Genomic DNA, 12,393 nt, shown 5'->3' on the forward strand with positions numbered 1-12,393 from the left:
TTGGGGTAGGGTGTGGGATGGGGTGAGGGGCGCAGAGGTCTCGTCGCCATCCCACCCTGGGACCCTCCAGGCCCTCCCCAGCTCGGGGGCCGCCGACCCCACCCCCCTCGCCCCCCTCCAACCCCCATCGCGTTCGCTGCTCAGGGCCAAGTACCCCCGAGGTGTCTGGCTTTGGGCCCACCGCGGCCTGTGCTGCGCGGCCCGAGGTCCTCCGAGCATTCTGCGGGCCTAGGCGCAGTCCCACCGTGGCCCTGAGCGCCCATCCTGCCCGGAACCTGCTCAGAACAGGACAAAGAAGAGGAAGCAAACCTGGGGGAGGCCTGCTCTCGGAATTCTCTGGGCCCCCGTCCTGCCCTACTCCTCCTGGGCCCTGAGCCCCGGCCCTGCCAAGGGCTGCCTGTGGGTGATGCACACTCTTCTCTGTGGGCAAAGACAGCCTCTCCCCGCTTCCCCCATCGCTTGACCCACGTCCCGACCACCCTCAACTTCGCTGCCTGGGGAGCCCCAGGCCCCGTCTGTCACGCGCTCCTCACCTGCTCTGCTATCAACCTGGCCCTGTCCCAGATGAGGCTCTCCTTCCACAGTCCCTGGGGGCCTCTGAGCCCGGTGGCCTGAGTCGCCTCCTCCAGGCTCAGTGGCCCTTTCCGCACCAGTAGAAGCCAGGAGCCAGCCGCCGGCACCAGGGGACAGTAAGTGGCCAGGCTGCCACCCGCTCTCCTGGTCTGGCCCCCAGGGACCCAGCTGGGCTTTGTTTCCTGGCCCAAAATCTCCTACAATTTAGGAACCGCTTTTCCTACAGCTTCCCTTAATTTGAGCTACTTCAGTGGGTGCCTTGTAAGCTCAAAAGTCCTTCAAATGGGACAGAACTTGCTTGTGTGGATGCCTGGGAGAGGGTTTTGGTACTCGAGGCCCCACAGGAAAAGCCTGGCATGTTCCAGGCATCTGTGGCCTGACTGTGTGCGGCCTCCAGAGACCGTCCTAAGGCAGGATGGACTGAGTCAGAGTATGGGTGGCCGTCACTGCAGCCGCCACAGCTGGCCTGCCCCAGACGCCCTGCCCTTGCACACGAGGTGAAGTCACCTCCGCAAGCTTACAGCAGAGGAGGGACGAGAATGCAGAGACGGTGCCCGCAGCCCTGAGGACCCGCAGGAGGTCCGGCGCAGGAGGGCCTGTGCTGCCCCCACAGGGAGCGGGGCGGCCCCTGTCAAGCGGGTGCCCAGGCTGCGTGCTGTCCTCAAATGTCACCCTGAGGTCGCCCTGGGCACGCGTCTCCCCAGAAGAGTGAGGGCAGGACCTTCATGTGTGGATGAGCGAGTGCAAGGGGGTGGTTGGTGTGGTGCTGCCCTCTGCACCCTGAAAAGGCAGCCCCGATGGGCACCGAGGGCTCCCCCAGAGGCAGCAGCGCCAGACACCCAGACCCCAGGGCCAGGTGGGCCAAGACCCCTCGCACCCCTCTCAGACCCCCATGCTGGAGGGAGGGCTCTGCTATGCTGGGCAAAGCCACCTGCTGGGACTTTTGCGAGTGTAGCATGCTAGCGCTCAGCACCTCTCGGTCTCTTGCTGACCGAGTTCCTGGAGGGGCAGCGCAGAGCGGGGCCTGCCTCTCTGGGGGTACCCAGATCCACCCTCCTGGCTCCATCCGGGAACTCCGGGCTTGCATGTGTGGTGGTGGGTGCGGGTGGCTGGCCAGGGCCTCAGGTTCCTGTCGCCCCCAGCTCCGGGCGGGCACAGGGCCGGCCATGCAAGACCTCCTGCTGGAGGCGGGCCAGTCTGGGCTCACAGGCGGAGCCCCAAGGCCCTTCCGTCCCTGGCCCCGGGACGCGGGATGGGAGCCTCCCTCGGGACCAGGCCCACAGTGGGGCTAGGGCAAATGGGGTGTGCGGTGTCACTGACTCCAGAGAAACCCAAGCAGGCACCTGAGAGCAGGGTTCTGATGTAAGTCAAGTGATGGGAAAGCGTGTGAGCCAAACACACGCTCGTGCACACACTCACGCACGCCCCCACCCACACACACCCTCAGCCACACCCAGCACGCAGGGCTGACGGCCCCAGGCTGGCTCTGGCTGCTTGGTCTAGACTCAGCTTAGCGTCTCCCCGGCCCAGGAAGGCAGGGGAGTGGAGAACCGGGTTTGGGGGCAGGTGTGCTGGGCTGTGGCCGCAGAGGCTGCTGGCAGATGAATGCCTGCCCTCCTCGGGCCCCCACATCCAAAACATCCTCCCCACACCATTTAGCCTCCACTGAAAAGTAAAGCTTCCAGAAAGAATGATTCTTAAGGTACTATTGGTCACACCTGAAAGTGAATGAGTGTATCAGCTCTTTCCTGAGAGTGGGGAGGGGGCACAGGACAGCTTGGCCAGGGCAGCAGGGGGGCGTGAAGGGGAGTGAGGCAGGGCCTGGGAGGGGTCAGCGCGGCTCCTCCAGCCTGGCTAGCAGCGCAGGGACGGTGGGGGCCAGCCTGGGAGAGGTGCACGGAGACATCGGTGCGACCTGACGGTCCTGAAGGAGGAAGAAGAACAGGAGTCTGCGTGGACAGGGTGGCGAGGCTGTGTGCAGACGTGCAGTGCCCGCAGCCGGACAGGGCGTGGAGCACGCCTGCCCCCACAGGGGTGCGGGGAAGATGCCGGCCAAGCCACAGGGCACGCCTGCCCCAGCGGGGTGGGGAGGATGCCGGCCAGCGTACTCCCAGGTCCAGGGTGGAAAGCAGGCAGGAGAGGGGACCGGCGCGGCTACCGGCCTGACACTGGCTCCTCACACCAGCGGGACCGAGGGCGGTTAGGACAAGGGGGTTCCCGGGGCAGGGAGGGTGGGGCGGGGCAGGGACGCCCCTTTTTCCCCAGGCCCCCCTGGGGAAAAAGCCCAGGCCTGCGGTGGAGGAGTGGGTGCCTGCTGGCCTGTGTACTCCAGGAACAGCCGCCCCAGCCCCTGGGCCCCTGCTCACCTCAGCACCCAGCAGGGGCTCTGGCTTCTTCCTCCACTGGGGCCTCCTGCCAGCTGCCAACTCCCTCTGTGTCTCCTGGTTTGGGCATCGGGACAGAAACCAGGCTCAGGCTGCCGCAGAGCCCTCTGGCCTGCCCCTTCCTGGGGGAGTACCCCAGGCCCCCATCCTTCAGCCCTCTGACCCACAGGGTTCCCTACAGCTGTCCAGTGTGCAGAGCATCTCCATTGCATTAGGGCTGTCCCTCCCCTGACGGGTCATCCCACTACGAGAGGCCTGCAGGGAGATCGGGGGCAGAGGGTGCGTATGGTACCTGCTGGCCCTGCTGTGCCGACTCCTGGGTCCTGCTGATCCACAGGTTGAGCCGCGACCGTACCACCCCTGAGAGCTGCAAGTTCTCCTGAGAAGAGAGCTCACACCTTGGGGCCGGGCTGGCATCTCCAGAGGGACCCCCTCACCACATCCACATGACCAGGCCGCAGGACCCTCCCCTGGATCTGTGTACACAGCTGGGCTGGGGGCTCAGCGACAGTCATGGCCGGGCCCTCGATTCTGCCAGATGGATGCAGGAAAGCACGGAGATATCCTGTAGCGCCCAGGCTCCAGCTCTGCAGACCCCAGGCTCAGTGGCTTACAGACACCTGGTGGGCCAGAGCCACTCACCTTGTGGCTGGAGGCCGGGCCCTCTCGGCTCTGGCCCACCACCTCGTTCTCAAAGAGATGGCGTATGCTGGTGACATCCACGGGAGCCACGGGGAACTCAGTGTGGAACAGGTTTGCACACTTGATGGACTCTGATCTCTGGGAGCAGAGAACACAGGCCGCTGACCCTGGAGGGTGAGGCCCCTGGCATGCCCAGCACACTCCAGGGACCGGCCCACTCACCTGTATGGCCAAGTGGTATTGCTCCAATTTCGGGGCTGTTTTGGCCGAGCTGGCCAGGAGCCTCACGCTGGCACTGCAGGGCAGGAAGACAGGGCAAGACAAAGCAGGTGAGGCCCTGCCCGCCCACGGGACACCAGGCCTGCCCCTGAGCTCCACCTCACTCTGGCAAAGAAAACGCAGCCTCTGTGTACAGACTGTGGGGGCTCCCTGTCCTCCCAAGACACGGTCCATTCTGCAGGACCCCCCCAGGCCAGAAACAGCTGCTGTCCCTGCCCCGTGGAGTCAGTCCCACCTCAGACGCTGCTCCCCTCTCTCCACCTTCCACCCCCCCGGCCCCCAAGCCCCCCATCCCAGATCAGCCCCGTCCTGCCGTCAGGCACAGGCAGCGTGAAAGTCTCATGACCTGGGTCTGATGCCCTCCTGACCCTGGCGCCCCCACCCTGCTTCCCATGCTGCCACGCCAGCCAGCTGGCCTCCATGTGGACTCCGCTCCAAGCTGCTCTGCTCGCCGACCGTCTGTCCAGAGCTGCCCGCAGAGCTCTCCCCACCTCACAACCCCTGACGCCTGCTGCCCTGTGCCCTTGCCCCACTCTCGCAGGCTGAGCTCCTCTGACCTCAAGGTGCTCTGGCCCTCGGTTCCCTCCCTGAACCCCCCGGAACCTCCGTGCCCTGAGGTTCCTGCACGTCTCACTCTGAAGCAAGGGCAGTGACTCCCTCATCCACTGGGTGCCCCACACCCCCCGACCTCGCCCAGGACCGCTGGCCTCAGAGACAGTCTCAGGACAGATGGTGCTGCCTGCGTGCATGAATCCCCAGTGCTTGACTCAAACAACCCCGGTGCACCCACTCCCCCCTCAGGCACCCCGTGGCTCAGGACGGCAACTCCTGCCTGTCCCCTCCGGGTCGCCGGACCCTCCCCTTGCTGCACCTCGGGCCTCAGCCCCATGTCAGAGGAGCCCCGGGGCCCCCGGGCCCTGACCTGTGGGTTAAGGCCACCTCTGAGCTGTCTCTCCGGGGGCTCATCTGGAAAGACAAGAAGGTCCAGTGAGCGGGGCGCATTGCAGCCATGGCCTCCACGAGGGAGGACTTGGCTGTCAGAATGCAGCCCACTGTGGGGTCTCCTGCCCACACCCCTCTGCACAGACCCCAGCCACACCCCCATGAAAGGCCCGCCTAAGCCCTTGGTCATGGCCCCTCCCATCCAGCCAGGTAAACAGCCCCCTCTTGACGCCTCCAGATCTTCTTGGGGTGCCTCCTGCCTGCCTCCCCACTGCCCCGAGCCCCGCAGGGAGGGGCTCACGGCAGCCAGGCTCACCGGGAAGGAGATGGTGCGGGGGCTGGAGCGGTGCGGGGCACTGCTGAAGGTGGGTGAGGCCCGTGTCAGTGAGAGGCCCTTGACCTCAGCCTCCGTGCCGGGGGTCCTCACCTGGATGGAGCAGGGGGCGAGTCACGTGGGAGGATGGGCAGCCCGGAGCCCCCACGGGCTGGCTCACCCCAGTAGCCACAGGGCAGTGGCATCAGGCCCGACCTCTGCTCCCGCCCGCTGCCTCAGCTGTGGGGCTTCGGCCACAGCCCCAGGGCCAGGCCTGCGGACAGGGCTTTAGGGCGCGGGGGCTTCTAGAAGCATCTGAGGCTTCCCTGGATTCTGGGCTGGTGATGAGGGTGTGGTGTGGGTGCCAAGTGAGACCCCCGCCCAGTCCCCTGTCCTGTGGGCGGCGGAGCCGGTGGGGAGAGGAGACACAGCTGGGGCCGGCCTGCAGGGAGGAGGACAGGAGACGGGGAGGCCGCCAGAGACGCCGGGAGGACAGGAGATGGGAGGACGGGAGATGGGAGGACAGGAGACAGGGAGGCCGCCAGAGACGCCTAGAGGACCGGAGGTTGGGGGGGGCGAAGGTGGGGGAAGGGGGGCACCGCGCACCTGCAGAGTGACGGGCGGGAGGCGGCCAGCCCGGGGCAGAGGCCCTGCTGAGGACTCGGGCTCCTTCTCAGGCCCAGCGCCCCGCTGCCCCCTGGGGCTGGACGGGCGCTCCGCTGAGGCTTGGTGCTTCCGGGCCTGGGGCCACGTTGGGGCCGTGGCCCTGCCTGGGGCTGGCTGCGTCTCTGGGGCCGGGGTCTTCTGGAAGACTGTGGCTTTCTCAGACACCAGTCTCTTCTCCGAGACGCTGGCTTTGCCTGGAACCGCCCTCTTTGCTGCGATGTCTCTCTCCTCCAGCACAGCGATCTTCTGGGACAAGGACCATTTACTGGGGCTGGGGCTGGGGCTCTCAGGGTCCAGGCTCACTTCAGGCTCAAGTGTTTTCCCCACAGCAGGCGGCTTCTCAGAGCCCGCAGGCGCCCTGCCCGCCAGGCCCCCCTCCTCCGCGGAGCCACGCTCCGGCCTCAGTCTCCGGCAGGATGGCGACTGCACCTGCACCTCAGGCTCTGGGGGTGGCTGCCTGGCCTCTGGCGGCTCCAGGACAGGGGCCTCCCGGCGCCTCTGCCTCCGCTCCTGCCGCATCCTCAGGACGGCCCAGACATCCTCCTCGTCTCTGGAGTCTGGGGCTCGTGGCCGGGGCCCCTCTGATTCCTCCATGCTCAGCAGTCTGAGTCGGAAGGGAGATGGTGGGAGACAGTCAGAGGAGGGAGAGACCCCAGGAGCACCCGACCCAGGGGGATGCTTCGGGGCGCCTGGTGCCCTCCCAACCCCTTGAGCCACTGTCCCTTAAATCAGGATCTCTTTCATCTGCTTTACCCATACCTCTGAACAAAGCACAAGAGGCTTTAAGGAAAATTATAAACACCTGTAAGATGCAACCACTCCATGTTCAACAATCACCTCTCCTGAGTCAGGCCCTGCCACTTACAGATGAGGAGCAGAGATGGGCAGGGAGCTGACCTGAGTCACAAGGTGACGGCCAGGGAGCTGGGAGTGGCGCCCAGGCCTCCGCAGCCACCTGGGTGTAGCGCAGGCCACACGCCCTGTGGCCCCCTCTCCAGGAGCTGGGGAGCTGCACAGGAGGCTGCCCCCAACCCGGCCTGCAGCAGAGGGGCCCCTCCTGAGCCTCCACCTGCCCACCTGCGGCTCGGGTGAGTTTACTCGCTGGCTGAGCATGCTGCCAGATCTGCTAACTGGGCTTGTTCAGAGGCGAGAGGAGACGTGTTGGGCCTCATCCCCACGGACAGGTGCTCGGCCTAGGGGCTGGTGGTCAGACCAGCGGCACCTCCTTCCCATCAGAGACCACGGGGGTCCGCTAGCGGGAGGGGGCCAAACTGAAGGGGCACGGTCGGCCCAGGGCTCGACGAGCCCCGGCCCTGTCCCCAGTGCATGAGCCACACGCTGTCTGACCGCTGCCCACACCTGATGCAGGTTAGCACCCTCTCAGGAGCGTGGAAGGAAGAGCTATGCTTATAAAATACCCAGCAAGAGCGGCCCAGCTCACCCACACTGGTCCTGACTGCTGTCCTGACCAGGGTGGGGCCCGCAGAAGGTCAGCCCGCTCCCCGGGCAGGGGTGGCTGGTCCATCCTCACTGGGGTCCCACTTCCCACCCACACCTCTCGGCGGCCGGCGGGTCCTCGTCGTCCATGGCAAAGCTCAGGTTCCGGTGTTGCTGCCGGCGTTCTCGCTCCTGTTCCTCCTCGTCCTCCAGGGTCCACTGCCGGGTCAGGCTGGTGGGGACGGGGGCGGTCAGCGCAGCCTCAGGGTGATGCCCAGAGCGTCCCCGTGGCTGACATTGTGGGAAGGGGGGCGGCAGGCCGGACTTCACCCTGCACCCCCACTGGAACGGGGGGTCTACTTGCCTGGGTGCCCTGCACCCCCACTGGAATGGAGGTGCACCCACCTGGGCGACCTGCACCCCCACTGGAACCGAGGTCTACCCACCTGGGCACCCCCCCAACCACACCCCCCAGCCCAAGAGAAACATCTCCACCAAACAAAGAGCTACCCCTCTTAAGAGAAGGAAAGGGAGAGAAGGACAGGAGGGCTGGAGGGCTGGCTCCCGGGGGGGGGGGGGGGGCAGGTAAAGCCCCAGGAATGAATATACGGTACCCAAAGGCCCAGGGCAGTGCCAAAGAATGTTCAAACTTCTGGACAATTGCATTCATTTCACATGCTACTAAGGTTATGCTCAAAATCCTTCAAGTTAGGCTTCAACAGGACGTGAACTGTGAATTTCCAGATTGTGAAACTGGGTTTAGGAAAGTCAGAGGAACCAGAGATAAAATTGCCAACATCCTCTGGATCATAGAGAAAGAAAGGGAATTCCAGAAAAGCATCTACTTCTGCTTCATTGACTACACTAAAGCCTTTGACTGTGTGGATCACAACAAACTGTGGAAAATTCTTCAAGAGACGGGAATACCAGACCACGTTACCTGCCTCCTGAGTAATCTGGTTGCAGGTCAGGAAGCAACAGTAGGAACTGGACATGAAACAATGGACTGGCTCAAAATTGGGAAAGAGTACAACAAGGCTGTATATCATCACCCTTATAACTTATATGCATACTATACTAACTTGTATGTCTGTAACTTATATGCAGACTACATCATGCAAAATGCAGCTGGATGAATCCAAAGCTGGAATCAAGATTGCCAGGAGAAATATCAACAACCTCAGATATGCAGATAATACCATCCTTATGGCAGAAAGTGAAGAGGAAATAAGAGCCTCTGGATGAGGATGAAAGAGGAGAGTGAAAAAACTGGCTTAAAACTCAACATTCAAAAAACTAAAATCACAGCATACAGTCCCATCACTTCATGGCAAATAGATGGGGAAAAGGTGGAAGGAGCCACAGATTTTATTTTCTTGGGCTCCAAAATAACTGTGGACGGTGACTGCAGCCATGAAATTAAAAGATGCTTGCTCCTTAGAAGGAAAGCTATAACAAACCTTGATAGTGCATTGAAAAACAAAGACATCACTTTGCCAATGAAGGTCCATATAGTCAAAGTTATGATTTTTCCAGTAGTCATGTATGGATGTGAGAGTTGGACCATAAAGAAGGCTGAGCACCAAAAAAGTGATGCCTTTGAATTACGGTGCTGGAGAAGACTCTTGAGAGTCTCTTGGACAGCAAGGAAATTAAATCAGTCCATCCTGAAGGGAATCAACCCTGAATATTCATTGGAAGGACCAATGTTTAAGCTGAAGCTCCAATACTTTGGCTGCCTGATGGGAAATGCCAACTTACTGGAAAATATCCTGATGCTGGAAAAGATTGAAGGCAGGAGAAGGGACGATAGAGGATGAGATGGTTGGATGGCATCACCGACTCAATGGACAGGAGTTTGAGTAAGCTCCAGGAGTTGGTGATGGACAGGGAAGCCTGGCCTGCTGCGGCCCATGGGGTCGCAAAGACATGGCTGAGGGACTGAACAACAACATAGGGCCCAGGGCAGTGCTCAGCATTCAGGAGCACACGTGTTTGGTGGATACAGTGACCAGTAAACCGATAAACAAAGGAAGCGGTGAGGGCTCTGCCATGAGCCTAGACAGCACAGCGTGCTCACAAGCGCCATTAACAAGAGGACCCCACAACCTTGAGGAATGCGGGGGGGGGGTCACCTCCATTCTGCAGATGAGGCTTCCAAGGCTCACAGGATCAACAAGGTACCCAAGGCAGATGGCCAGTAAAAGAAGGAGCCGAGGTTCCCAGCCAGTGCAGCCTGTTAACCAGAAGGCCCAGTGCCAGGAAGGGTGCACGGGGAGACTCCACCTTCTCAGGAGCCCAGGAGCTGAGCAGTCAGAGGGAGTGGGGTGCCTGGGAGGGGCCAGAAGGTGTGGGACTCCCCAGCCTGGCTTGAGCTCTGGTGCAGCCTGGGGAAGCAGGTTTGGGGAGACTCAGCAGCCAACAGCTTGTCCTTTAGAGCGCCAGGGTCAGTGCACCTGGACACCTGGGGGTTCCCAGCCACGGCCACCAGCTGAAGCCCCAGCAGCCGCCCCTGCTCCCCCACCCCCAACCACCTAGCCGGCACTGGGACACGGAGCCCTCTCCGCTCCAGGCAGGCCTGCCAGCACCCACGCTCCATCCTTAGAGGAAGGGATCTCCTTTCCCTTCTGTGGTTCGGGAAACTCCCTGCCCACTGTGCAGAGGAAAGACGGTTTGGCTCCCTCCCCCAGGCCCTTCTTCCTGAGTCTGACCCTGCCCAGGGTCAGCAGCTGAGGGCAGGGGCCCTTCCTTCCTAAGAGAATCACACACAGAAGTCTGCTGTGTGACTGGTCAGGGCTCAGGTGCCTGGGGAGGGTTAGCAGGGGAGGGCACAGAGGCTGCCCCAGGGCATTCGTGGAGGCACAGGCTCAAAGGGCAGGACATGCAGACCTTGGGAGGGGAAGGGGGTGCAGGCCTGAAACCAGGCCCTGTGACTCGGGGCCAGTGTGTTGCCCGAGGGGAGCCAGCCTCCCCATGCGAGGGGCTGCTGTGGGTGGTCAGTGAGGTCCCCTCCAGCCCTGACGGTCTAGGGAGAGGTGCCAGGGAGAACCTGGCAGCTTGGGAGGTGGCAGGGCTGCGGGAGGCCCAGCGGAGAAATGCTGCTCTGTCCTGGGCACCCGACCCACCCTCGACCCCCGTGGACAGGCACACCCCGACTCACGGGGAAGAGAGGGCCGGGCACTAAGTGCCCATCCAGGGCTGGGCGTCTGCATTTTGACATGGAGCCAAGAATGGGGGGCCCACTGGCCTTCTGCTGCCTGGGCCCTTCCTGGAGCCTTGCTCCTCTCCCCCTACCCTTGCCTGGGAAGCTCGATTGACAGTGACTCACAGCCCTTCCCTCTGCCAGCTGGGGCTTGTTCCCGGGAGAGGGGCGGAGGGTCCTGGTTCCAGCTGCCTTCTGGGCGAACCCTGCAACAGCTGCGGCTGCCCAGGGTGCTGGGGAGGCAGCGCAGCTTCCCCAGGGCACTCGAGCCCACCCTTGTAGCCGCAGGAGGCCGGGGCATCTGAGCAGAGGGCCAGTGAAGACCAGACCCTGCACCGTCATCCTCAATGGACATCTGAGCCAACGCGGACACCCAAGGCCCAGATGGCAACGTCAGAACCTCCCACCCACCCAGACATCTCCGCACTACGCAAGGCCCACACGTGCGTGTGCACACACACCCGAACACAGACAGGCCCCACCTGGAAACACAGACACGCCCGCATCAGACCCACAGGCAGAGTCCAAGACCAAGTCCCACCCTCTGCACAGACCCTCCCTGGGTGTGACTGGCCTCTGAGACGCGGGGCCCCGTCCAGAGCACCGAGCACCTCCTTTCATGGGGCGTATCCTCCCCTCTCCAGACCCCACAGGCCTCTGCTACAGAGCAGTGAGGGCCGAGAGTCCAGGGGGACTCCAGCCCTCGGGGGGTGTGCTGCCATGGGAGGTCCCTGGAGCTTGGGGCTCTTGGGGGGAGGGGAGGGTCAAGGTCTGGATGGGAGGGGCTGCTCACACCCGCGAGGCAGCCTGGCCTCACCACCCAAACGCCCACCGGGGGCCAGTTTCTAGCAGCGAGAGTCTTTGTGTCAAGGAGTAGGGACCCAGCTCCTGCCCATCCACTACATGGTCCTCAGTCTTCTGGGGGTGGCATGGGGGTGGTCAGGAGATGCTCTTGGGGGGACCCCAAGACCAGTTCAGGGGTCACCAATCGCATGAGGGTGCTGCCTCCTGGACACCCACCCCCAGGCTTCTCTGACCCTGACGAGACACCCAGTCCCCGGACCTTTCGAAGGCCCCTCTCGTGAGGGAAGGCTGAAGCGCAGAGAGGGAGACAGCCAAGCGTGAGGTTTCCCAGCCCCGACAGCGCCCCGGAACGCTGCGCCCGGAGCCGGACCCTCATCCCTGGCAGGGCACCTGCCCGCTCGGCCTACTCACTGACCCTGCGAGGCCGTGCGGCCGCCTCCTCGCGGGAGGGCCTCTCAGACTCTCCAGAGAAAGACAGGCAGTCAGGGGCGGCTCAGAACCTGAGACTTGGCCGTTTACCTCCTGAACGCCTCCCCAGCCCCCAGAGCGGCCTCTCCGGGCTGGACAGCCCTCCGCAGGCAGCCTGCTCGGGCCTGCGTCCCCAAGGAGGAAGGAGGGCCGGAACCCTGGGGGCCGCGCGGCCTAGTCCCGACCCTGTGGCCCCCGGAGCAGTCAGACACCGGCTCACCTGGATAGAGCGGCCCAGCTCTTCCTGCTGACCGACATGCTGCCGGACCGCCGCGCGTCCCGTCCGCCCCGCGCCCCGCCCCCCGCCCGCGGCGCAGGTGGGCTCACCTGGCCTCTTATCCCGGCCGCGGCGCAGGTAGCCTCACCTGGCCTCTTATCCCGGCCGCGGCGCAGGTGGGCTCACCTGGCCTCGTATCCCGGCCGCGGCGCAGGTGGGCTCACCTGGCCTCGTATCCCGGCCGCGGCGCAGGTGGGCTCACCTGGCCTCGTATCCCGGGCCGCGCCCGCGCAGCCGCGCTTCCTCCCGCCTCGGGTTGGGCTGCGGGTGGGGGCGTCGCGGACGGAGCCTCCCGGTCCCCACTCCGGCCTCCCGGCCCCGCGCCCCAGACCGGTCGCCGCACCGAGGGACAGACGGATGGATGGACGGGCGGACAGGTACCCAGGCCGCGCGGGGCGGGGCGGCC

At 63.8% G+C, this 12,393-nt stretch overlaps 1 protein-coding gene across 1 annotated transcript; it reads right to left on the minus strand.

Moving 5' to 3' along the window:
* Window positions 1-354: 354 nt before the first annotated feature.
* LOC129555212 (ladinin-1-like) lies at window positions 355-11,968 on the minus strand. The gene is made up of 13 exons (XM_088842473.1): window positions 11,931-11,968; window positions 7,355-7,468; window positions 5,740-6,403; window positions 5,137-5,247; window positions 4,801-4,844; window positions 3,822-3,894; window positions 3,600-3,737; window positions 3,250-3,336; window positions 2,457-3,014; window positions 1,353-1,861; window positions 1,081-1,174; window positions 534-722; window positions 355-420 (listed from the first exon to the last, which is right to left on the minus strand). Exons 1-13 carry the CDS (start codon window positions 11,966-11,968, stop codon window positions 355-357), a joined length of 2,685 nt encoding a protein of 894 aa, XP_088698599.1.
* Window positions 11,969-12,393: the final 425 nt, after the last annotated feature.

This window comes from Moschus berezovskii, chromosome 12 (genome assembly GCF_049115385.1).
Source record: "Moschus berezovskii isolate FMDL1 chromosome 12, NW_MosBer_1.0, whole genome shotgun sequence".
Classification (NCBI taxonomy): Eukaryota; Metazoa; Chordata; class Mammalia; order Artiodactyla; family Moschidae; genus Moschus; species Moschus berezovskii.